The following is a 24,550-nucleotide window of genomic DNA, read 5'->3' on the forward strand; positions in this document are numbered from 1 at the left end:
ACTCAGGGCAGGAACCTGGAGTCAGGAGCTGGAGCACAGGCCATGGAGGATCATTGCTTACTGACTTGCTCCCCTGGCCACTGCTCAACCTGCTTTTTTATGCAACACAGGGCCACCTGCCCAGGGGTGGCACCACGCACAGTGGGCTGGGCCCTCCCTCCCACATCACTCAACAATCAAGAATATGCACCCTGGACATGAAGGCAATTCCCCAGTTGAGGCTCCCTCAACCCAGGTATGTCACGTTGACACTAAAGCTATCCAGCACACCATCAAACTCAGATTTAAAGTTATTTCTAAGACATGAGATAGAAGCACGGTATGTAGCCCTGCGGATGGCAGAGCAAATATACTGTGCTTGATGCCACACTCATTTCAAACTTCTAGCTTGTATGTTTATTTGATTTTCAGAAGAAAAGACAATTGTTGTCTATTCGCTAGCCACTTATATACTCTAAAAATTTGGGGACCTGGCCAATCCATAAGAGGCTATTACTGATTTAGCATAGCTTTCCAAGCAGTTAAATGCACCAGTTGCATAGTTGATACCAAGTCGGCAGATTCTTATGTTTAACACGAACCCAAAATACCTTATTTTAAGATGGCAGAGCTATTTGTCATACAATTATTACTTCATAAAACTTTATGTAAATAATTCTTTCTTAAAAAATGAAAATTAGGGGCTGGAAAGATGACTCCAGTCATTAACAGCACTGGCTGTTCTTCCAGAGGACCCAGGTTCAGCTTCAAGCACCCACATGGTGGCTAACAACCATCCTTAACTCCAGTTCCAGGGTGTCTGAAGCCCTTTTCTGACCTCAATAAGCATTGTACTCACAGGTATACTTAAATGCAGGCAAAACACTCAGACACATAAAAGAAAAATTAAAATTAAGAAAGGAAAATTAAATATTAGAAATTAAACAAGTTCTCTTATTATGCACCAATTTAACCAGTCCTTCTTAACTAGTGCTAGGCCAGGTCATGCACACCTCTAACCTGTGCACTGGGGAAGCTGAGGCAGGAGGATCATGAGTTCTGAGCCATCTTGAACTATGTAGCAAGATCCTGTCTCCAAAAGGTGCTAAGTTATTTCAGTGTGAAGCCATACTGCTGAGTTACTTGCTGGGACTGGTCCAAGGTATCTAGGTCAATTAGAAAATAGAAAGCATAGCTAGCTTTAAAAGCCCCAATTATAGATATATAATTTGAAATGCAGTCATCAGGACAATTATTTATGTACATTACATTTAAAAATAATGTCTTTGCTACAAAAATTTCTGCTTTTGACTTAAAAATACACAGAAAACATGGAAGCTTTTTTTTTTTTTTTTTCTCAAACTAGTCTACTGTTTTCCTGGCTGTTACTATTTGTATTTATTTTCTTGTGTCTTGTTTTCATATATATTACATGTAAAGTGACTTCTTCTGCAGTCCTGTGCATGATACTTTTGGGAAGCTGAACTGTGACCACAGATGACAGTCACACCTGGAGGTACTTTAGGAAAGTCCTGATAGGTGTGAGGAAACTTTTAAAAATCAATCCAAGTTATAAAATTTATGTCACCAACTCCCTCGGGGTCCACTTGATGAAATATCCCTAATCTACATTAAGAAAATACTTTGAGTTAGAATCTGCAGTGCTATCTGTTTTAAACTGACTTCATCTGAGCATTTGGTAACAACGGGACAGTCTGTGAGTGTAATCCTTCAGTTTCTCTTTTCAAGCACTGTCATGACTGTTCTCTCTGAGATAAATATGCCTTGCCATAAGAAACACTGCAATGGTGGTGTAAACACGTGACCATGCCATCTGAAACCTAACTGTGACAAAGTTGACTTTCTGCCATCTTCTAGGGTGTTATAAGCCTGATGAAGAGTCAGAAGATTCACACTTAAGCACTTCCTGTTATCAATAATAGAGCCACTACATTAGACCCAGAATCCAGGGAAGCTGGTAATTGCACTTTATCTTGCAAAGATAATTAGAATCTTCACTTTCAGGTGTTTCAGTCTGTTGCATCCTTGTGGCAACCTTGCCGGTTAGGGAGAGAAGCTCAGCAAAAGCATGAAAACTGATGCTCATGTCTGCTTTTACTTTACACATGAACCGGCTTCCTCTGTCCAAGTTCCACTGAGGGAACTGAGGCCTGATCCTGTTCACTTATTTGCTCCTTTTTAAGCAATAGCACGTCTCTCAAATTGAAGCAGGAGCTCTGGGCTTTGGGTTCCAGAGCAGGGGACCTCTACCGGAAAACTCTAGGTCTTCTGCTGCAGCACATATGGCTATTTTTAGATGTTTTCCTCTGGTTAATTGTCTCTCCCTCCTTGGGGAATTTCGATGGGTAGATTCCCAGATGAGCCAATTTTCTCACTAATTCCCGCAGAGATGGGAAAGAGGAAGGCCAGGACTCTTGCTTTAGGGCCTCAGAATCTCCTTGGTGATAACAGAGAGGTGGGTTTAGCAAGCTCTTCAAGGACCTTTAGCCCACAGAGATTTCATGCTGCTACTAACCAATGGACTAGGACAAGACTGAAGGGTGACTTGGGGGGGTACCTTCCTGAGCCTTAGAAATACCCCATAAGGCCTTGCCTGAAGCTGATTTCTGAAAGGAACTGAGAGGGCATGGACCCACCAGTGGCAGTAGCAGCCCTACATGTGCTCTGATTTTCTACTACTGCATTTGAAAGGAAAAGGCAGGTTTTTCTAGGGAACTGATACTTCCACTTCAACTTTTGGGAAATAAGGGAGGACCTGTGGAGGCTAGCCTAGTAGGCAGGAAGAGAAAGGGGTGATCAGAGTCCTTTTTACTCCCTTGCGGGAAAACCAAGCCGAGTAGTGGTAGGTATCCTGGAGATGATGAATGGAAAGAAAGTGAAGTTGGTTTCTGACTCAGTGTCAGTGCCAAACTTCTAACAGATTTTATGCAGTGAATGCTCTGGGGAGCCAGATCATTTCTATCACCTGGATTGTGCAGATACTGGTATGGAAACTGGCATTCAATGGGAAGTGAAAGTGATCCAAAACCCCAGAAGAGGGGGCTGGATGATAACTGCTAACATGACAGCATTATCCCTGGGCAGGTGGTGGATGAGATAGATGCTGAAGATGAGAGATGAGAATCCTCAAGCATCAAGAAGTTATGTTGAAGGTCACACAGCTAGGAGGAATTTGAATCCAGGCTGCTTGTCTCCAGTGTCTGTGCTCTCATAGATGTGCAGGCTTGCTCTGTGTCCTGGAAGGTCCATCTCTGCATGGGGACTTCACATAGAGTGGGGCCCTATCCCCCACACAGCCCCACCTGAGCACTTCCCTCAGCACATTTTCCAAAAACACAGTGATAGCCTTTGGGAAGTGGGGGCCGGGCACAAAGCAGCTGTTGTAGAAAACTTGCACCTTTAACCCCATGGAGAAGCTTATTGGCCATGACACAGCCCCTTGAGACACTTGGGCAGGTTGGTGGAGGTAGAGCAGGTACCATAATGCTTTACCAAAGGGAAGTGATATTGCTGTCATATTGGCACATCCTCCGCCTTTTCCTCTCCAACTCCTAGTGTTCCCTTCTGGTCCCCACTTCCTTCTGCGCCTATGCTAAGCATGTTCAGAAGACTGGAAGGCCGGGGACAATACTATCACGAAGCCGCCAATCCTCTGTTTCAAAAGCTTTTGCTCTTCCCCGCCCAGATTTATGGAGAGATGCCCAAGGTGGCAAAAGACTTACCCAAGGTCACAGAGCCCCATCCAGAAACTCCAGGAGTCAGGACTCCCACATCAGCAGCCTGCAACCGCCTAGACACACTTTCTCATCTCCCTCACCCGAGAGCTCTTTAGATGCCACACCCCGCTCCCTGTCCCCCGCCCCTCGGTTCCCTGGAGTCGCTTCTGACGCTTCTGAAGCCTCAGGGGTCCAGCCCTTCCTGCGGGCTCTCCCTTCCGCCGGATTCCCACGCCCCTAGCCCGGGCAGCCGGGACACCGAGGCAGCGGACCGCAGGGGCCCAGGGACCCCTGATCAGGTTGGCGAGGCCTGTGCCGCGCGGGACCCGGGCCTCTGCGCTCCAGGCGCCGCACCTGAAGGAGGCACCGACCCGCGGTGACGTCCTCCGCGTCTCTGTGCCCGCACCTCCGGCGGTGCAGCCGCCCTCCTCAGCAAGTCCCGAAGTGTCGCGCCGAGCCTTCTGAGGCGTGGCGAAGCCCGGGGCCCCAGGAGCGTCGTCCCAGGTCTAGCCCACCGCCCACGCCCAGCGTGCCAGCTCCGAGGCTCCCGGGACCCGCGCCATGGGCTGGGGACCCCGCCGCCGCGCGCAGGCAGCCTCCGGGATGCAAGAGTAGCGGAGGTGGGCGGGGAGCCGGCGGACCCCACGCGCGCTTCTCCATGAAGATTCTTGAGCTTTCTCTAAAGAAAGGAGTGCATATGCTGCAGTGTCTCTGTGGAAGGAGCCTGAGGTCCAGCGACAGCCCGAGCGGTGAGCCGACGTCCCCTCCCCTGCTGCCGCCCCTCCCGCCCGCCGGCGCCGAGGCCCGCTGTTCCGATGCACGCGGGTGTGTGTGCGTGTGTGTGTGTCCGCTGAAGTCATCCGCGCTCTACCGAGCGCGCTGGGCTGGAGCCGCGGGTCCCAGGCGCGGGGAGCCAGAGGGGAAGGCTCGGTTACTGCCTCGCACCTCCTCCTTGTGACTTGGGAGGGCGGCCTGGGACTTGCCGATGTTCAGGGTCTCCTCCGAGAAGTTGCTGATGCGATCGACAGGAGAGGGGACTTTGAACAGGTGGCTGGCAGGCAGGTATCTTATTTTTCTCGCTTTGTTTGAAAGTAGACACCTGGCGGGGGTTGGGGGGTGTGTTTTCTCTCTGGATGGAGCGACTTCTGTCCTTGGTGCTGAAACAGGAGCGTCCTATTTAGCCAGAGACTAAAACCAAGTAAGTCACTCTACGCTACATGAGCCCTGCAAAATGCTGTAGTGCTTCGTGGCATTTTCTTTCATCGTCTATTTTTTTTAAAGATGAAAAGTTCCCTTTAAAGCAATCATTTGCTAATCTTGCAAGTGCTAATTCCATATCTGTATCTGTGCATTTGGTTTGTTTCTCAAAACTGGGAGTGGGGTGTGAGGAGACAGGAAAGGCACCATATTATTTCTAAATAAGTGCCCCCGTAAAAGAATATGGTTTTGATCCAAAAAATTGCAAATAATTAACAAATTCGGCAGCATTATAATGTTTGTGTTTTAAACATCGTGCGGTATTTTGAGGGATCTGATTCTTTTGGTAATGGTGCCTGTTTTTACTCTGTTCTGGAGTTATCAACATTATATTTGGAAAGATTGAGATAGATACGTGTTTCAGTTCGTCTTTTCTAAAACTTTGGCTTTCTGATTACTCACTAGTCAACAAAAACTATTTTAAAGAAAATAGATCATTGAACTATATGTGGATTTTGAAGAAACACTTGTGAGATGAAGTCAGCAATGTGATCTCATGTTTTTAACTTTTGTGTAATTCAGATTAATTAGACTTCCTTTTCTGCAACTGTATTTATGGCAATTACAAACCTTACAACAAAGTTTTACATTTTAATGATACAGGACTCAGGAGACCTCTAGAGATGCATGCTAATATTATTTTAGTTCTTCTGTTCTACATTAAATAAAATGGGAATAGATTGTAACTGTGATATCTGCTTCCTAACCATGGTATATAATTAAATAGGATGCTTCCTCATATAAAATTAGGTAACATCCTCAAAGAACATGCAGTTAGTTTCCCAAATAGTAACAGCTTCAAAGAGAAAGATCATCTATGTGATTGGGTATTGCAGGTTGTTGCAAGCATGAGAATCAAGAAACCTAGTTACAAGGCAGTTTCAATAAGTCATTATAAATCTTTGAAACTGGTGGTTTTAATCTGAAAAGAAGTGGAAATGAAGATAGTTCTTGCCTGGGTCCTGTATCTGTGATGTTACCATGCTTTGGACATGAGATTGTAGATGGTGTTTTATTTATACATATTTTTTTTTACTTAGTGGGATAAATAATTTATTTGGGTAAATTAGCAGTCTTGAGGAATATTTCTAAAAGAATAGAGCATCAAATACGGAAGATGAGGCTTTTTTTTCCTAAGGTGTCACAAACAGAAGTAATATCTAATTATTTGCTGAGATTGTTTCAGGAATTACATGGCCTTTGTTTAAATTATAGTTCTTCTTAGTTTATGGTTGTGTATAATAATATGACCTCCCTGTTCCATGATTTTTGCACAAATGTACATTGTTACACTGCACATATCATAGGTAGTATAAAATGATTTAATAATAGCTAAAGTTTTAATTGAACTACTACTGTACTGTTAAAGAATTTAAGACTCTCATATGCAACAAGATTATCATGTTTAGATGTTGTCACTGTGTTCTATTTTAAGCTGATTGCTTTCTCGTTGCTTGTATCATTAGCAAGACCTACAACAATTCTGCGTACAATGTAGGTATGTTCCCTGTTCCCATGCAAATTGGGGTAAAGAAACCAGAATTTTTTTCATAAAGTGAATTTGCAAAAACGGAGCTAAAATGAGGCACTCTAAGTTTTGAAAACTTGCCTGAAAAGAATTCAGTAATGTTTTAAGCGATATAGGTGCGTAATAACAGTTCCATCCTACCCACTTCCCCATTGCAGTTGAGCTGAGTACAAATTCATGTGCAGGGATGTAATTTACTATAATAGATTAAGAGATTCCATTAACATGCTCAAACTTTAAAAGTGTAAATACGTTACTGAAGTATTTAGACTTCCTCAAATAATGGAGACTAAAATACAACTTAACTATGGATTTTTAGCATCTGAGTATCATTAAGATGTTATTGCTCCTACTTCTTTGTATCCTTCAACATCAATGCCTTGTCTAGTGTTAGGTATTTTTCTACTGTAGAAGTCTTTTGAACTTCAGAAGGATTTAGATGACACAGACTACAAGTCTTAATACAGTAAAGTCAATCATTTAAGGCTAAATTCCAGTCCTTTTTGACACCTCACTTTTTTATTAAATAAAATTAAATGATTTTAATTAGTTTTTGAGAATTTCATACAGGAGCGTTGTATTTGTGTTATTCCTACCCCTCCCTCTGCCCCTCCAATTCCTTCTATGTCCCCTTACTTCCTCTGAATTTCCTGACTCTTCTATATCTATCCTTGTATAACACACACACACACACACACACACACACACACACACACATCCATTATGAGTCCATTAATGTCTCTCTTATGTACATGAGTTTAAGGCTCGCTGCTTGGAATTGGATGCCATTTTCTGAAACCAACATAAAGTCTAGTTTTATTCACAGCACTTATCCCTACACCCACAGATAAATGTAGTCCTTATCACTTATCAAAGAATCTTCTCCTGCAGCAGTCAGAGGCTACTACAGAGATCCGCCACTGGTCATAATTCAGAGAATAAGTGATCAGGGAGTGCTCACTCCCAGTTGGTACATCTGCAATGTATTCCTTACATGTAAGGTTCTGGAAGCATTACAGAAGAGGGGATGGAGAGATTGAAAGAACCAGAGGATCAGGATAACTGCTGGCCACTGTGGATGGGGAAAAGTCCACAGGGTCCTACCTGAAGAGCTACAGGCAATCAATAGCTGCTGAGAGAGGGAGAATCAGTTTTCTCAAGGGGCAGTCTCCCTGATAGGTTATCCAAAATGAAATTATTTTTAAGATATGGAGTCAATCTATTAAGAAGCAGAGTAGAAGATAAAAATTCTAAACAATCCTACAAAGAGTATGTGACATTTCTATTAAACTGATAAAGTAATAAGCTTTTAATTTAAAGAGAGTAAAGCAGGTTCATTCTTTTCAAGAGATGGGTCCTTCAAAGAACTGGCTTACTGAAGCTATGATTTCAATGTTCACTCCCATTCCTCTACAGATAGGTAGGGATAAGAAGCAATATCCCACCAATGAGATTAACGATACAGGTTTCTCATCACTTAGAGACCATTCTGGCGCTGTAGAAGAATACTTCCTGTCCTGATATCCAGGCTCTGGAGAAAGCTGAGGTGAATGAATGGGCCTGAAAGATGAGGGAAACTCTTTTGGAAGTAGGTCCCTACAGAAAGGGTAACCTAAGTGTGGACAGGTGTGTGTGTGTGTGTGTGTGTGTGTGTGTGTGTGTGTGTACTTATTTGCTTAAGCTGTTACTAAGTTATTCCAGAGAAGTCCATCAACGTGATAGCTGTCACTAAAGTGAGGGACTTCTCCGACTGGCAACATGAAGAATTATCAGGTGTCTAAAGATGGGCTCAGTGATCACATCCAGTTTCCTTGAAATGGAACATCGATCAATCCTGTTATAAATCACATAATTAAAACTTATTCACACCATTGTTTTCAAGTATAGCATGACATCCAAATGAAAACTGCACACTTACAGATAACTTATCTCAGACATTATGCATCAGTCTGTGATATCTAGGCTTCGCTTTTTCTACAGGACAGTGAAATGATTCAAGAAAGGATATTTGTTTACAACGTGGTTATTGCTTATAAGCTTGTTTCCTAGGATGAGATCTTCATCAAAGAACATTAAACTATTGCTTTGTGCATGATAAGTGTATATTGTGTACATACATTTATAAATGTAGGCACACACATGGCATGGCCTGCATGTGGAGGTTAGAGGATACCTTTAGTGTATCACCTTGTTAATACACAAGGTGATACCACCTTGTTTGAGACAGAGTCTCTTTGCCATTTGTTTGTTTTCACCAAGATAGCTGGCCCATGAACTTCTTGGGGTTCTCCTATCTCAGCGTTTGATCTCCTCATAGGGTCCCTGAAATTACAGACATTCAACTGGCATCCAGCTTGTACATGGGTCCTGGGGATTGAACTCTGGTGCTTATGTTTGTACAGCAAGCCCTTTTATTCACTGAGTCATCTCCCCAGCCTTAACATTAAAGCAATTATTGAAATTTCTAACCCACTTTTACTTATAAGTACCTATGTTATCCTTTAATCTCTTCACTTTTTCTTTAGAGGTAAAGGTTTTCCATTATGAAGACAAATGGAGATAAAATATTTTGTAGTTCACGATGTTTTAAAATCAAATTTAATCTTCAGAAATTTACCTGATAAATTCAATGGGCTGGCAATATAATTCAGTGGTAGAGTGTTTGCCCAGCATGTGTGACACTCTGAGTTCTCTCTCTAGGAACACACACACACACACACACACACACACACACACACACACCACAAAATATCTACCAAACCAAAATTTGAATAACAAAGTCTATGCTTTCAGGACAAATTTTAGTCATTTACAGTTAATTTTGAAATATACGTGATTTTAGTATGTAACTACCTTCCATTTTCCATCCTTAGAAAGTAATTAATGATTTAGGCATAGTCATTATCTTTGCTATAGACTCATTCTTTGAGTTGGATTATATCTTAAACAAAATTCTTCATTATTCCACTGAAATTCCACAGCTTATTTAATATAAAAACTGCCAATTATTTTCTCTCTTTTTGTTATCTTACCTGAGATTTTCAAAGTAAATATCTGAAAACTCAAGGAGATATTGTTTATTATTCATTTGTTTAGTTAATCTACTGTCTACTATGTATTAATGCAATATCATTAGTAGTTTTATATGATTTTGTAGAGTAGTTGTAGATTTGCAACAAAACTGAAAGGAAGATAGAGAGATGCCCTACAAAGTCCATCCCTCACATACATGGCGTTTCTTCTTCTGTCAGTATCTCTCACCAGAGTGGTAGTCTGTTGTAACACATGAACTCACACTCGCACTTTGGATTCTTTGATGGTTTCTACATTCTGTAGTTTTAAATAATGACATATATCCACTATTATAGTACCATGTAGAATATTTTTACTGTCCCCCCAAATCTATACTCTCTTTATCCCCCCTCCCCTCACTTGTAAAAGCCACCAATTTTTAAAAACTTGTCTTCATAGTTTTGTCTTTATTTGAATGTCATATTGATGAGACAGTATGTTGTGCAGTTTTTAAATATCTGACTTAATTCCCTTGGTAACATGTATTTAAGCTGGTTCCTTTTTAAAAATATTTTATGTATCATTTTTATGTTATATGTATGAGTGTATTGCCTGGATATATGTAAGTACACCCATGTTATGCAATGCCCATGGAAGTCAGATGAGGGTGTTGTATTCCCCTGGAACTAGAGTTATGGATGTTTATTAGCTATCATGTGTGTGCTGGGAATTGAACCTGCGTCCTCTGCAGGAGTAGCCAGTGTTCTCAAGTAGTGAGCCATCTCCCCAGCCTCAAGTTGCTTCCTTTTTATTTCATGCCTTGTTAGTTCATTTCTTTCTAACACTGAGTGACAATATATTGTCTTCATGCACAGGAGCTTATTTATATATTCACCTACCAAAGGATATTTTGGTCAATTGAAAGTTCTGAAATAATGAATGAAGTTGCTATAAATATCAGTGTGCATGCTTCCTTGTAGAATTAAATTTTCTATTCATTTTTGTAAACACTAATGGACACAATTGTTGAATTGCATAATAAAAGAAATTCAGTTTTGTAAGGAAATGCCAAAGTGTCTTCCAGAGTAGCTCTACCACTTTGCACTCTGACCAGCAATGAATGAAAGTTTGTGTGCTCCTCATCCTTGCTGGAATTTGTTGTTGTGGATGTTTTGAATATTGTACAGTCTGATAGTGTGTGGTCAGATCTCACCATCTTAATTTAAAATTCCCTAATGGCATCTCATGTTGACTGTCTTCTCACAAATTTGCTTGCTGTGTATACATTTTCTCTGTTGAGGTGTCTTCATGCTCTCTGACTGCTTTTTAAATAGGATTGCCTTCTTTCACTGTAGAGTTGTTATTAGCATTTTCCACCCAATGCTTTGGGTTCTCCTTCTGGAACATTGTAAGGCAGCATTACTCCATTCCATTGAAGTTAGGTGTGGCAATTTGATTACCATTAGCAAATGAGATGTGAGCAGATAGCACACTTCCACGTAGAAGCTTTAATAACCCAGAACACAATTCATTTCATTCTTTTTTGCTGGTGATTGTGATGGTGCTATTCAAGAGAGTGGTACTCCATTAGCCTGTGGCACAGAGAGTCTATAATTAAAAAAGCCTACTACATGATCAATGATGAAAATTTAATACAAATCAGAAGTTAAAAGCACTCTTGTAAGCAATTTTGTTTTTAGGGAAGTTCATTAACTGGTCTGTTCTGACTGATGCAATAAAATAATGCTGCTTAAAATAATAGCACTTAAAATAAAATTATTGGGTTATATTTAAACTTCTCTCCAGACAAAATTGTCCAATTCTCTGTGATATCATCTGTTGTATTTATTGAACAGATATGTTACCATTCATAATATTTTATGAATATTATAAACAATAATGAGCTTATCATGCCATTATTGCTTTGTTACCACTGTTCTAGTAAGTTAGTGGGTACCCTTAGTCTAGCAGATACAGTGTTTTTAAAATGACATCTACCTCTTCAACAATGAATCAAATCTGTACTGATGTTTCCCAAGCACCTGGTGATTATCCTTTCACAGTTGTGACTTAATCGTACAACTTGAAAGGATTAAGCTGCTACTTTCTACTTACCCTGAAATGGGGAGTTTTGATCCCTGTAATCATATTTGGGTTAGCAAGAACTAGCTGTGTTGTTTAAAAAACAGTGACAGTGCTATAGCACTAGCCACTACTGTAGTTTTGCAGGCAAAGAAAAATGCAAATAAACAAGGCTTTTCTTCTCCAATTTCATACATTAAGTGCATCTGCATTGGGAAGAAAAGCAGGGCAGCACTTCATGGGGAAAGGACCAGTCTCAATGCTCTCATTTGGGTCATGGACCTGCTGTGCACTTGCCTGGCTCTGTGTTTTAAGTACAACAGAAGAAATGAAGCAAGCCAGACTTTTTCTGAAGCCCAGAATACTTACATCATATCAACTATCCCCCTCTAAAGGGCATTCTTCCTTTCCTTATGGATGTTCTGCCTTCAGGGATTTCCATATTTTAATTCAGCAAACAATCCTGGGGACAGAATACCTGCTAGGTTCTGTGGTGGGCCATAGAGACTCAGCAGGAAGAGATCTTCATGAAAGAATAAGGGGCATGGTATAAGACAGGGTAAGATACAGGCCCAAAGCAAGGACTTGGGAACCTCAGTTTGTTTCACATTAACATACTTTTGTCTGATTTAGTATTAGATGATAAGGATCACCAAAAGGAAGGAATAATTTGTTTGTTTCAGGATTCACACTAATCTCCTTGAGCTTGGAAATCACCTAAGAATTCAAAAGAAAGTACTGGGACGTGGAAGACTATAGATGTAATTCAGGAGACTGATATCTTGGTACATTTACTGGGAAAATGTGTTTGAATGGAAATAAGATAAAATATTTTTAAAAGTATTACTTTTAAAAAGGCAATTAAGTCAGTGTAGCTCTGTCCACGGTCAGATATTCTGTCACATTAACTATCTCTGTCCCTACTTCAACATGTCCACTTATTCATAGCCAGATAAACGATAAACTACATCCACTTCTTAGAAAGGCACGAATTTTATTCTACGATACCGGATTTATAAGAAGCATTTGGGGAGGACTTACAGATCTGTTCTTTCAATTTCTATGGAGTGTCTTAGACAATGAGGCCCTTTTTCTTTGTTCAACTTAGTGCATAAAATCACTATATTTATGCCATGTAATTTTCATTGCACCATGTTATGAATGTTGTGTCAGAATATTTCTTCTAATGCCATTAAATACTGGGCATTTCAGTCTACTCTGGTGCCAAATCAGAGAGACTGAGGCTGCCAGGGCAATCTCTTGCTGAAATGATTTTTCTTGTTTATACATAAGCTTCTAGTACCATCCTACCCCCCTCCACTCATTACTGTTTATAGAAACGATAGCATGGCAGTTGGTGTCACTGATTGCCCACGTTGTTGCTTCAATGAAGCCAGCTGGGATGCGATTGCATGGTCTTTAAATAAAACTTAGTGGCACAAAATGAATCTTCTTTTTGAGGGGAGAAGGGTTGGTGTTAGCTACATCGTTTTCTAAAGCACTAATTATTTGCTTAACTTGGAGAAGCTTGAGAACTGGTGAAACGCCATGTTGGCTCAGTGTCTGACCTTGACTCTAGGGAGCTAGTAAGTGAAGAGCACAATTAGACACCAAACCCTCTCAAAGTCATGGTGGGGATATCCTTAGCCACACCACTCCATACCTGCACACAGCACACTGACAGGATAGTCAATGTGTCTATAAGTCCAGCTATTCAGAGACTGGGGTCAGAAGACTGTGATCAGGAATTTGGGGCAGTCATGGTCTTTGCTAAATTTGTGATAGTCTTCTGTTTAGAAACAGCTTGGGAATCATGGAAGTAATGAAAAGTAGAATGAAAAACTGGCACAGAAAAGTTATGTCTTATTTATTGTTATGGAGTTTAATAATTATTCTTAATGTGGAGATTGATAATACACATTAAAATACAAGGCTGGAGAAATGGCTCTTCGTTAAGGACCCAGGTTCATTTCCTAGCACCCACATGGTGGCTAGCAACCGTTTATAACTCCAGTTCCAGGTGAATATGACGTCCTCTTCTGACCTTCGCAGGCATTGCAGGACATGGGTGCACTTAAATACATGCAGGCAATACGTTCATGCACATAGAATAAAAATAATAAATAAAATATTTTTTAAATACATGTTAAAATACTTGAAATTATTTGTTTTCCCAAAAGTAATTAGAAAAAGTTCTTTGCAGTGGTCCCTGGAAGTTCTGGGGAAGGACTTTTGCACTGTTTCTAGACTTTTTCCAATGACTTATACATACTGATTTAATTTGCATATGAATCAGAGTACAGCTAGGTGGGAAACTGTAGGTCGTTTGTGTTTTTAATTTGTCTATATTAAAGCATACCAATGTAGTTGTGACTTTATACAAGATTGTCCCATATACAACTTTAAATTGCTGAATAGAATATCACTTGTCTATGTTATAATTATAATTCTTACCATTGGTATTGTGTATTTAGATGATACTCATTTTATGTGCCTTTAGATTTTGATGTGGTAGACATCCTTGTGCATAAATCTTTGTGTGCCGTGGACTCAGAGGAGGCCCCAATATTCTTTTCTTTCTCCTCTGTCTTTAATCCTGAGTTCCAAACAACTGAGGAACTAAACAAAGTTGCCAAATGGACATTATTCACCATTTGTCTTGGATTATCACAATAGGGGATTGGAGAATCATTAACACAAATGTGGGAGCTTTCTTCCGAAAGTAAATCTTGACATATATTGTACACGCCCCTGGAGGAAAGTTTGAGATCTGAAGAGCAGATCTACCTGCTGAGAATTCCGGCTTCATCTCTGCTGAGTCCCAGTAAGTAGTGGCTCAGAGTGATTTGAACTCAACAATACCTGCAAAGGCAAGCGTAGGTGTCCAGCCCAAAAAGTGTGTAGCCCATGGGCAGGCAGCTCCATACACACAGAAAAGGGATCCTATTTATCTCCTTTAGGGTAGTGGCTTCCCATAACCTCACTGTGATATCTAGTGTATAGTGTGGTGACCGTCATCTATAAGAAACACAAAACTATCTGTAGGTTAAGCAAATGATTGTGTTTTTACCAACCACACCTGCGACACTGTTCCCATCCCTACCTTGCTTATTTAATAAGAATTTTTTTTACTTCCTGGAAATGGAATGAGGAGGGTGGATAGAAGGACACAGAATACCTTCTCCGTACTTTAGAAAAGGCAGAAGGGCCTGTTTTGCAGACCAAGATGTAAATGAGGAATATGTGAGAATGAAAATTAGCTCTTACAGAGTGTAATTTTTAAGGACGTAAATAGTCTCAAGGAGGTTGATGAATTCTTTAGGGCCTACACTCCAGCCAGTTCTACAGCACTTTCCTTAAGCCCTTTGTACTAGGTATATCTGTTGTATTCCCCTGGTAAGATGTAGATTAGATCCTGTTCACAGGTTACTGACCTCTCTTGTACTCTTTATGGTGGTATGCATGGAAATGCCTGTTTTTATTCTTTATTTTGCTTTATTTGAGTTTTAAGAAAGCAACAATAGGGGCTAGAGAGATGGCTTAATAATTAAGAGCAATGGCTGATCTCACAGAGGATTTGGGTTTGATTTTTCGCACCCACATGCTGGCTCACAACCATCCATAACTCTAGTTCCAGGGGAATCCAACGCCTTCTTCTGACCTCCCTGGGCATTGCACAACATGGATGCATTTACACGCATGCAGGCAAAAAACTCATACACAAAAATAAAAATAATAAAAAATAAAAAAGAATGCATTAGCCCTCTGTTGTAGGACTCCTTTGTGATACAGGTGCAATTTGTAACTAGATAATTTAATATTTTCTAAATTATTATTTTCATGTTAGTTGTGGGGAAGGTGGTTTTATAGTCAACTTTTCTTTTTTTGTTGTTGTTGAAAAAGTAGAAATTTTGGCTTCCCTTAACAATTTCTGCTCATGTTGAAGGACATAAGATAATGTCAGCGTGGTCTAATCTTCTAGTATAGTACTTGCAAATGAAAAAAAAACATTATCACCTATTCCATGAAGGTGAGGGTAAATTTTCCCATAATGTGCCTGCAGGATCTTACTGTGCAAGTTCCCCAATTGCAGCATGTGAAAATGTAGCTCTTCCTTAAAACCGTACTGGTGTGTGTTTTTATCATTTCAAAATTTAAGGCTTCACAAATCAATTCTAATGACCTGAAAAAATACAGAACACCAAGACGAATACAAAAGTAATCCATGGCTGCCCCACCCTCCAAGACACTGTGATTTCTTTTCTTTCTTTTTTCAGACAGGGTCTTCCTGTAGCCCCAACTGGCATGGAACTCACTAAGTAGACCAGACTGGCTTCCATCTCACAGAGATCCTACCCACCTCTGCCTTCTGAGTGCTGGAATCAAAGGTGTGTGCCACCATGTCTGGTTATTTCTTTTAATATGCTTTTTCTCATTTGAAGAATAGAAAACCATATAATACTCTGTAAACTTTAAAATGTAACATTGCATCCTTAGTGTGCTCTCTGTTACTTCTTGAAAATGTTTTTAATGGCTGCATAGGGTTCATTTAGGCAGCATAATCAATTTAACAAATGCTTTTGGATGTGTGTATCTATCCGTCTGTCTCTCTGTATCTGTTCAACTATCTGCCTCTCTGTTGTCTACCTATCATCTGTCTATTGACCTCATCTTCTTTAGAGTGGTGGCTCTTCATGCCCTCACTGTGGTGTCTAGTGCTTAGTGTGGTGACTGTCACCTATAAGGAGCAGAAAAATATCTGTAGGTAAAATAAATAATTGTGGTTTTACCTAAAAACTCCATTAAAGATGCAACTTGGGGATACTGGTGCATCACTTATTGGTAGTCAGATGCCCTAAATACCTAATAACTGTGGATGAAAGGGGTTTTAAATAAAGCTTAGGAGGAAGGAAAACTTAGTTCTAAGGAGCTAAATCTTCCTTTGGCCTGGACCAACTCTTGGGTTACATTCTTTTTCCTGTTAAAGCCCTAGGAACTGGGCAGTGTGTTACTCTACCCTCTGTCCTTTGGCTCCTTTTCTTTACCATAGAGCATTTCACATTGAAAAGGAATAAAATTGTATGAATTCTTCTTTCTCCTCTTAGTACCAAATTAAACCTAGAACGCATCTGAAGTCTTTGTTGTTAGAACCTAGAAGAACCCAAGATGCTTACTTTAAACAATTCCTGAGGCTTCTGAACTCTTCTTGTTGCCTAAGTTTCTTGGGCTCTGTAGTTATAGATAAAGAGAGTCTGGATACAGACAAAGAAGGTGTACAGAGTGGGAAAGACAGAGGGGAGTAGGAGAGAATCCCAAAGAGTGATGTTTGAAAGTTAATTAGAATTTCAGATGTAACTTTTAAGGACCAGTTCTTCCATGAATCCCGGTGCTGAAAGTTAATGATTCTTGCCTGTATTTAACCCTCAAACTGGACCATAATTTCAATTGAAGATGTGGAGGATTTAAAGAGGAAGATCTTTGCTTATAAAGGCATTAGGGTAAGTAAAATCTTTTGGCGAGTAACATAAATGGTAGAACCTGAGGGTAAGAGCTGGGTTGCTGGAAAGGTTTTGTTCACGTACTTTACTCATTGAGAAAGTGATGGGAGGATGAAGAAGCCCTGGAGTTCATAAATACAAGTTCAAGGCTAAGAGTAAAGATGAGATACATCACAGTGACATCTAGGAGTTAAATGGACCAAATAGGATGTACCAATTGTTTGCGGTCTCAAGACCACTAGGGAGTCCTGTAAACACACACTTGGAAAATAGTGGGAGATGGAGTCATTGAACTTTAATAAATGACTTTGGTGATAAAAAATTCTGTCTGGATCTGCCTCTAACTGGCTGTGTGATTGTAGGTGAGTTGCTGTCTTTCCTGAGCCTCATATATGAAATATGGCTTAATGATAGTGCTTCATGTTCAATTCAGCATTCCATATATCAAATCTATAAAGGACTTTAACCTGTGAGATACTGAACATGCAGTCAATATAGAATGTTTCCTGCTCTTAATTCCAACCTTCCCAGTGTCATAAATACCAGTTAGATGCTGTTAGTGTATGATTTATCCTGGCTTAGTCTTTCTCTTGACCATGATAAAGAATTATAACAGTGTTAAATACTTGACTATTATAATTTTGATCAGTATTTTGGAATTTTCCTTATTAATATAGGTCTTTATTTGGATTAAAAAGGCACCATTATTTATATCCAGCCAATTTAGTTTGTTTCAATTTCCATTTATTTCATAAAACTAATAATTACCATAGTAATATGAAAATAAGAAAACTCTTGAATTTGACTTCATTGGTACAAACAGATATAAAATAATATTAGGGCCAGGTATGGTAGCTTGAATCTATAATTCCAGCACCCCAGTAGGCTGAGACAGAAGGATTACTAAGGGTTTGAGGTCAGCCTGGGCAAAGTAGTGAGTTCTAGGCCAGCTTGGGCTACAGAATGAGCTCTTGTCACAATAACAGCAAAAACAATAGAATAATAAAATAAAATGTTGTTAGGGAGTAATTTATCTGTAGTGGATAATTTGGATTGTACTCTTCTAAGTGGTTTTGGATGATAGGATTTGGGGAATTAGTAGCAATAACACTATGCTTCACTTACTCTTTCTATTCCACAATGCTCAATACTGAACTCTTTTTTGTACTGGTAGATTATTTAAAAGACCAGGACAGGAGGCAAGAAAATGGCACATTGTTGGAAGTATAACTGAAACCTATTGGGCTTATCAGCTTCTGACAGCTGCACTTCTTCAGTAGATGCTAATTTTCCATTTACTGGCTAATTTCCCTCACCAAATATTGCTCAGGAAGTACTGATGGAAATCTTTCCTGTGTGTGTGTGTGTGTGTGTGTGTCTGTGTGTGTCTGTGTGTCTGTGTGCCTGTGTGTGTGTGTGTTACATCTCCATCAGCTTCTTTCACTCTGAACATTGACTTGCAAGAATTTAGCTGCTTCCGTTTTCAATATTATGAAAAAACAGAATGGATCTTTGGAATAATTTACTGAATTCCTGAGGAAGGCAAATGAACATGGCAAAGCACAGAATGGAAAAATGAAGACAGGCCTTTTGCTATAGCAGAGATCCCGCCATTTCCTGGGAGAGCATCTGGGTCACTCTCTTTAATCCTGATCTAATTTTGCATGATAAATAGCCTTTGTCCCTTCCAGCAACTGGGTAAAAATTTCACTTCCAGAGCGACAATGAAGTTGCTGCTGTTTCTGCTCCAAGGGTTGTTGCTTTTCTTGCTGCAGATGCTTGCAACGGGAACATCAAGTCATCCAGAGACACAGTCCTATCACTTACTTCCATCACTAGGAATAGCAATCACAGTAGTTGTCAGAACATTTCTAAATATTTGGATTATTCCATTTTCAGCCCCAGATAAGGAGAGTGGAAGTCCATCCTGCTAAGAGTACATGTTTTACCTTCTTTCTGTAGCAGAGAAGCCCAGTCTGGCATGGTCTTCTGAACATGACGTCTTCTCATAGACCATTAGCACAAACAAGGGAGATCTTTTAGGAACAGGAAAAGACAGTTTTCAAATTGAACATTTTGAACGCTGGAGAAAATTATTTAACGCAACAACTTGATTCAGCTCAAAATAGAGCCAATTCAAAGCATTAAACAAAGTACCTAACATCAGGTGGAGACATCTGTTGCAGTGATGATAGAAGTGTGAGCTAAAGAACAAAGAAAAGTAAACTGGCTCATAGTTGCATGATTAGAGGGGTTCAAGACACACATTTCTCACAGCAAAACTCCATCGTAAAGGAGAAGTTCTAATCTCTACCTAGAGCACAAAACTTACAATGCACCAAAAGATGTCTATCAAGTTAGGAGAATTTTAAAGGTCGCCCTCATTGTTTACTCTGTAGAAAAGAGTTTGTAACAAACAGACATTTTGTGCACATTTTCACAATCAACATTACCAAGCCATATACCATGTGCCACAAGTGAAACTGCATTAATCCCATCAAAAAAGATGCATATTTTCATAAGTTAGATAATATGTAATCACAACTGATTCTAACTAAACTGTTAATGTCTAAAATGTGTCAATGTTAGCCAGCATTGTCTTTATTCTAGCAGAGGCTGGTGTATGCAGAATGGAGCTAAGTTCTCCCTAGCGTTTTGGGATTTTTGGTTAGCGTCTCTGATAATTACTCTGGATATTGTTATTGTTTTCAAGTGCTCAGTTAATTGAGCAGATTGGCCAACTTGTTTTCCTCACTAGCCAGAAATATTCCAGTTGTTAACACTAAGCTAAGCAGCCTTTGTGGAGTCATCGTTCTGATATTATTTTTCAAATACTTTTAGATTCCATGACCTCAAGTGGAAATGGTGTTTGGGGCATTGGAAACACCAGGAGGAATATGTGAAAAATATTTTTTAAGTTATGGTGTAGTGACTGAATAGATAACAGACATTGATGAACACAATGAGTAAACTGCCAACATTATGCCAGATTATTCTGTATTTTTAATGAAGAATGAAAATGTTACTGAGAGAATTAAAGTCACTAGCTCCAGTCACCACCCCCACATTTCCCATACAACTCCTATGATGTTGTCTGTATCCTTCTGGGCCATGTATTTATATATGTAATATATTTCATAGATAATGTTTTGTTTGTTTTGAAATGGATATAAAAGTGACTGAGAAGGGTCTGAGTCCACTTTCCTTTCATTTTGGCTGTATATTTCACCCTTTCTCCCTTCTCACAGTAGTGGTAAGTAAGTACACATTGTCATCTCGCCATTTAAATTGAGATGGGGTGCTTCTTGGTTAAGTTGGAAGAAGAGTGAACACTGAGAATGAAGCAAAACCCCAGAGGGAAGAGGAGGGGAAGCAGAGAAATAATGTAAAGTAACAAACGTTGAAAATGTCCAGTGACTTCAGCTCTATACCCAAGCCACCTGGGCCTCCCTAGCCAGTTCCTTCTAATGGAAAATAGACAGCTTTCTCAGAAAAGGTTGGCATTCTAAGGCATTCATTAGAAATAAGCAAGAGCTTGTTCTGATTCATTTACCTACTTCATGAAGCTTTTTCATATGACCAATTACCAACTGTATGAATGTACCTTACTGCCACTATACACATACCACAAGTGTTAACCAATGAAGATAATACCTGGATTGTAACCTTGCAACAAGGGAGGGTCAGGTACCAAAATGCACAGTCACAATATTTGAGTGCTAGTAACAGCTGTAGGAATGGGAGATACTCTTAATAGGAAGATGAAGAAACTGAGACCTGGCAAGCTTGATATGTTTGTTGAAAGCCCCATATTCATGTGCAGTGACCAAATTATTTAATGTAGGCTTTAACTCTTATTACACTTGAATCTGGAGGCTAATGACCTGGATTGAAATCTGGTTCTTTCATTCAAGTTTCATAGCAAGTTTCTTAGTCTCTGTGGCATTCAAAAACCTCATTTATAAGGTGACTATATTCATCCTTGCTTTCATTGAAATAGTATTGTGAGTTTAACCGTGACAGTGAATATTTGCCCACATGTCATTTCTTTGGAATACAGAGAGGTTTTTCAGTAGCCTCTTACTTATACACAAACTAGTTTAGCCTACCTTATTGTGATGGTGCTTGAAGAAAATGCTGTTCCATCAATTAAAGAGAACATTTTCATTATGCAATCTGAAGCAGGGTAACACAATAAAAATTAAGGAATTTTGTTGATTTGAGCTCGTTTTAAATTTTTTCACTACCAACTGCCAACTACAATATATGTGGAAATTAGCTTGAATATACAGAGCAACTTCTGTGACTGGGTGCTTAGTTTCCTCTAATCCTCAGAGGTGGTATGAAAAAATGTGCTGTATTGAAGTTTAATTCTTTGGACCTAGAGGAACTTTAATATCTGAGGCAGAGAAAAAAGCTGAGGTACCTTCTGCTGAAATAACCATATTAATGAAAAGCTACCAATAGAAAACAAGCTACAGAAGGAATTAACAAAAACTCATATGCGCACTAGCAATTAGAAAAAGACATCATGGGTTTCCTGTATGTACTGAACTTTAAGCATAGAAGGCATAATCAACTCCTGCAGCAAAGAATGTGTGGCAAGGTAAAAAACAAAAAAGAAAAAACAACAACAACAAAAAGAAAAACATCTTTTTCAGGACAGAAGCTAGACTGAAGGAAAAATAACTTACCACAGGAGCGAAGAGCAATGGGAACAGCTCCCTCTGCATGATGGTGGTGGTGGTGGTGGTAGTAGTGGTGGCGGTGGTGGTGGTGTGTGTGTGCCCATGCATGTTTAGTCAGGGAGGGCAATCTGAAAAGGTGCATGGCACCTGAACTACATCAAAGATACATAGTCATCCACATGGTGAAAAAAATTTTTTAAAGCATTTTACTTAAAGGAAAAATTATGCATCAAAGGCCAGAGCCAAGACAGAGCATGTACTCCAGACTAACGATATTTCTTATTCTTTCACTCACGCCTTTTCCCATTTATTGATGGCTTACATTTTTCCAGGTTCTTTTCTAATTGTGAAGGCTTCAGAGTTGAGCAAAACGTCTATTTTGAGAACTTGGTTTTCAGTGCAGAAGCAAAACAATAAGTAAATAAACAACTTACATGCATACAAGATAGTGTCAAGTGGTGCTAAGTGCTGTGAAGAGAAGCAGAAGCATTAAGGGGATCATCAGTGAAAGGAAGCCCTTTTCAGATAGAATAGAATTCTCTGAGGGAGTGAGCAAAGGCTTGGGAGAGCAAGCCTTCATGTGTGTTGGGAAAATACGCTTCAGCTACAAAAACAAAACAAAACAAAACAAAAAACATCAAGTGCAAATGTCTTGAAGAAGGAAAAGTTGGGCATGTTCAAAGCAGAGCAAAGAGTAATGAGGCCAGACGCAAAATGAGGAAGAGTGGTAGGACCAGAGAGCGGCTGTGATCCTGAAGGCTGCACCCAAAGTTTGGAATTTATTTTGAGTACTGTGGGATTATGGGATTTCACAGAAGGTTTTGACCAAGGCTGCTATCAGCTATTCATACCTTAAATAGATCCCCTGGCTGTAGTATGAAAATGGACAGTGCCAGGGAGATGGTTTGGAAAATTATCACTCTACCTTTGATGAACTCTGTAGAATAGAGTGAAATGTGTGAGGTAGGGCCACTTGATTCAGGGTACGTGCAAAGTAGAGCTGACAGAATTTGATAACTGTTGGCAGTGGGACTTGAGAGGTGGAGAGAGACCAAAGATGACCTAGACAATTAGGCCTGAGTGCTAGCTGAAGAGTGATATCTTTTATTGCAGTGAAAACAGTGTGGAACAGAGGGCTGTCATGCAGAAGGTGCTCAGGTAGTCTGCTGAGTGTGTTGAATCTGACACAGAATATAAATATAAAAGTTACAAACCTATAGTATAAAAATAAGTCATTAGGAGGTGATTTAATACTATTTTCATTAGCAGAATAATAGTAATAGGCTCTCCCCTATCACCTGTGATCTGTCTAGCCATAGACTTCTAAGCCTGATATCAGTGCCAGGCATAGGCTCCATGTTGTGAGCTGACCTTAAATTCAATCAGAAAGTGGTTGGTTATTCACATTTGTGCCACTATTGCACCAGTGGGCATATTTTGACTTATTGTTATACCCATAGATTAATGCATCTTGCAACTCTCACTACAGAAGCTTCTTGAAGCAGAGGGTGATTAACATAGAAACCCACAACTGGTCAACATGCAGAGAATAAGAGACTGCAGAGTGCTTAACCTTGAATGTGACACCTATATCAAACTCCCTCTTCCCAAATCTCAGAGATCCTTGTGGAAGAAAGAGTGCAAAGATTGTAAGAGCCAGAGTTTGTGGATGACTGCAAGGAACCAGTGACTTCCAGGCAGTGGGGCAGTTACTCATATGAATTCACAGCAATTTTGACAGCACACACAATATTTATGTAATCTCAAGTCAGATAAATTCCCAGCATAGCCAATGGGAGGTGGGTAAGAAGAGGAGCTATAGGCAACTACCTGGTGGGAGAGGGTCGGTTTCCTTGAAGGATGTGATGCTGTGTAGATTGACCAGGTTCCAGGGGATAGACCTATACCGAAGGGCACTTGGGGATACAAATTAGACTAGCTAGGCCTTAAAATAATAATAGAGGACATGAGATCAGGTCAGGAGTAATAAGGGGGTCCAGATAGGGGAGAAGGTCTAACTATGATCACAATATATGAAATCATCAAATATCCAATAACATGTTTTTAAAGACAAAAACAAAGGATGTAAATTTGGGGAATATAAGTTGTAGAGTTTGAGGAGAGGTCTGAATATGATCAAAATACATAGTATGAAATTCTTAAATCAAATCAAAATATTGTTTTAAAAGTCACAGGACTGAAATGTAAGAAAGAGCAGGTCTGGAGAAATGAATATGTGGTTTATCTGTATGTAGATAACATTTTGGACCACAGAACTATATTTAGTCAAGTATGGGGTGAGAGTTGGTAAGAGGTGAGGGCATAAGCAGCAATACTTTATATTCATCCATAAGAAATAAGATTTTACCAAAGAGACACAGAGATGTAACTTGAAAAGTGGAGGAAATTGAGTGTAGACTGGGACTGAGTTGTCAAGGTGGGAGATATGGAGATCATCAGAGTGAGGAGTTTCAATGGCTTTGTGGGTGTGAAGGTCCAATTTGAAGTCACACAGCAGACTAGAAAGTAAGACAGCATGACAAGGAGTACAGAAAGAACTTCCAGGAGTTTAACAATGAAGATACATGGAAGAATGAGGAGATGTGAGACTATGGAGCATCCTTTTATAGAAATACTATAGCATAGCTGATTGCTGATGACAATGATTGACTAGACAAAAGAAAGCAGATGTTGCAGGGGAGAGGGGATATTGTATGTATAAGTAACCTCCATGGCTACCAAGTACCAGACTTGGACAGTCACAACAGA

At 39.8% G+C, this 24,550-nt stretch overlaps 1 protein-coding gene across 1 annotated transcript in view; it reads left to right on the forward strand.

Moving 5' to 3' along the window:
• The first annotated feature begins 4,090 nt into the window (after nt 1–4,090).
• Fgf12 (fibroblast growth factor 12) overlaps nt 4,091–24,550 on the forward strand; it is a 432,870-nt gene continuing 412,410 nt past the window's right edge. The window contains exon 1 of the mRNA XM_017802093.1: nt 4,091–4,465. Within this exon, the coding sequence (XP_017657582.1) occupies nt 4,375–4,465 (91 nt within the window). The 5' untranslated portion in view covers nt 4,091–4,374. The remainder of the gene's footprint in view (nt 4,466–24,550) is intronic.

The sequence above is a fragment of the Nannospalax galili genome, unplaced genomic scaffold, assembly GCF_000622305.1.
Source record: "Nannospalax galili isolate Female #2095 unplaced genomic scaffold, S.galili_v1.0 scaffold1084, whole genome shotgun sequence".
Taxonomy (NCBI): Eukaryota; Metazoa; Chordata; class Mammalia; order Rodentia; family Spalacidae; genus Nannospalax; species Nannospalax galili.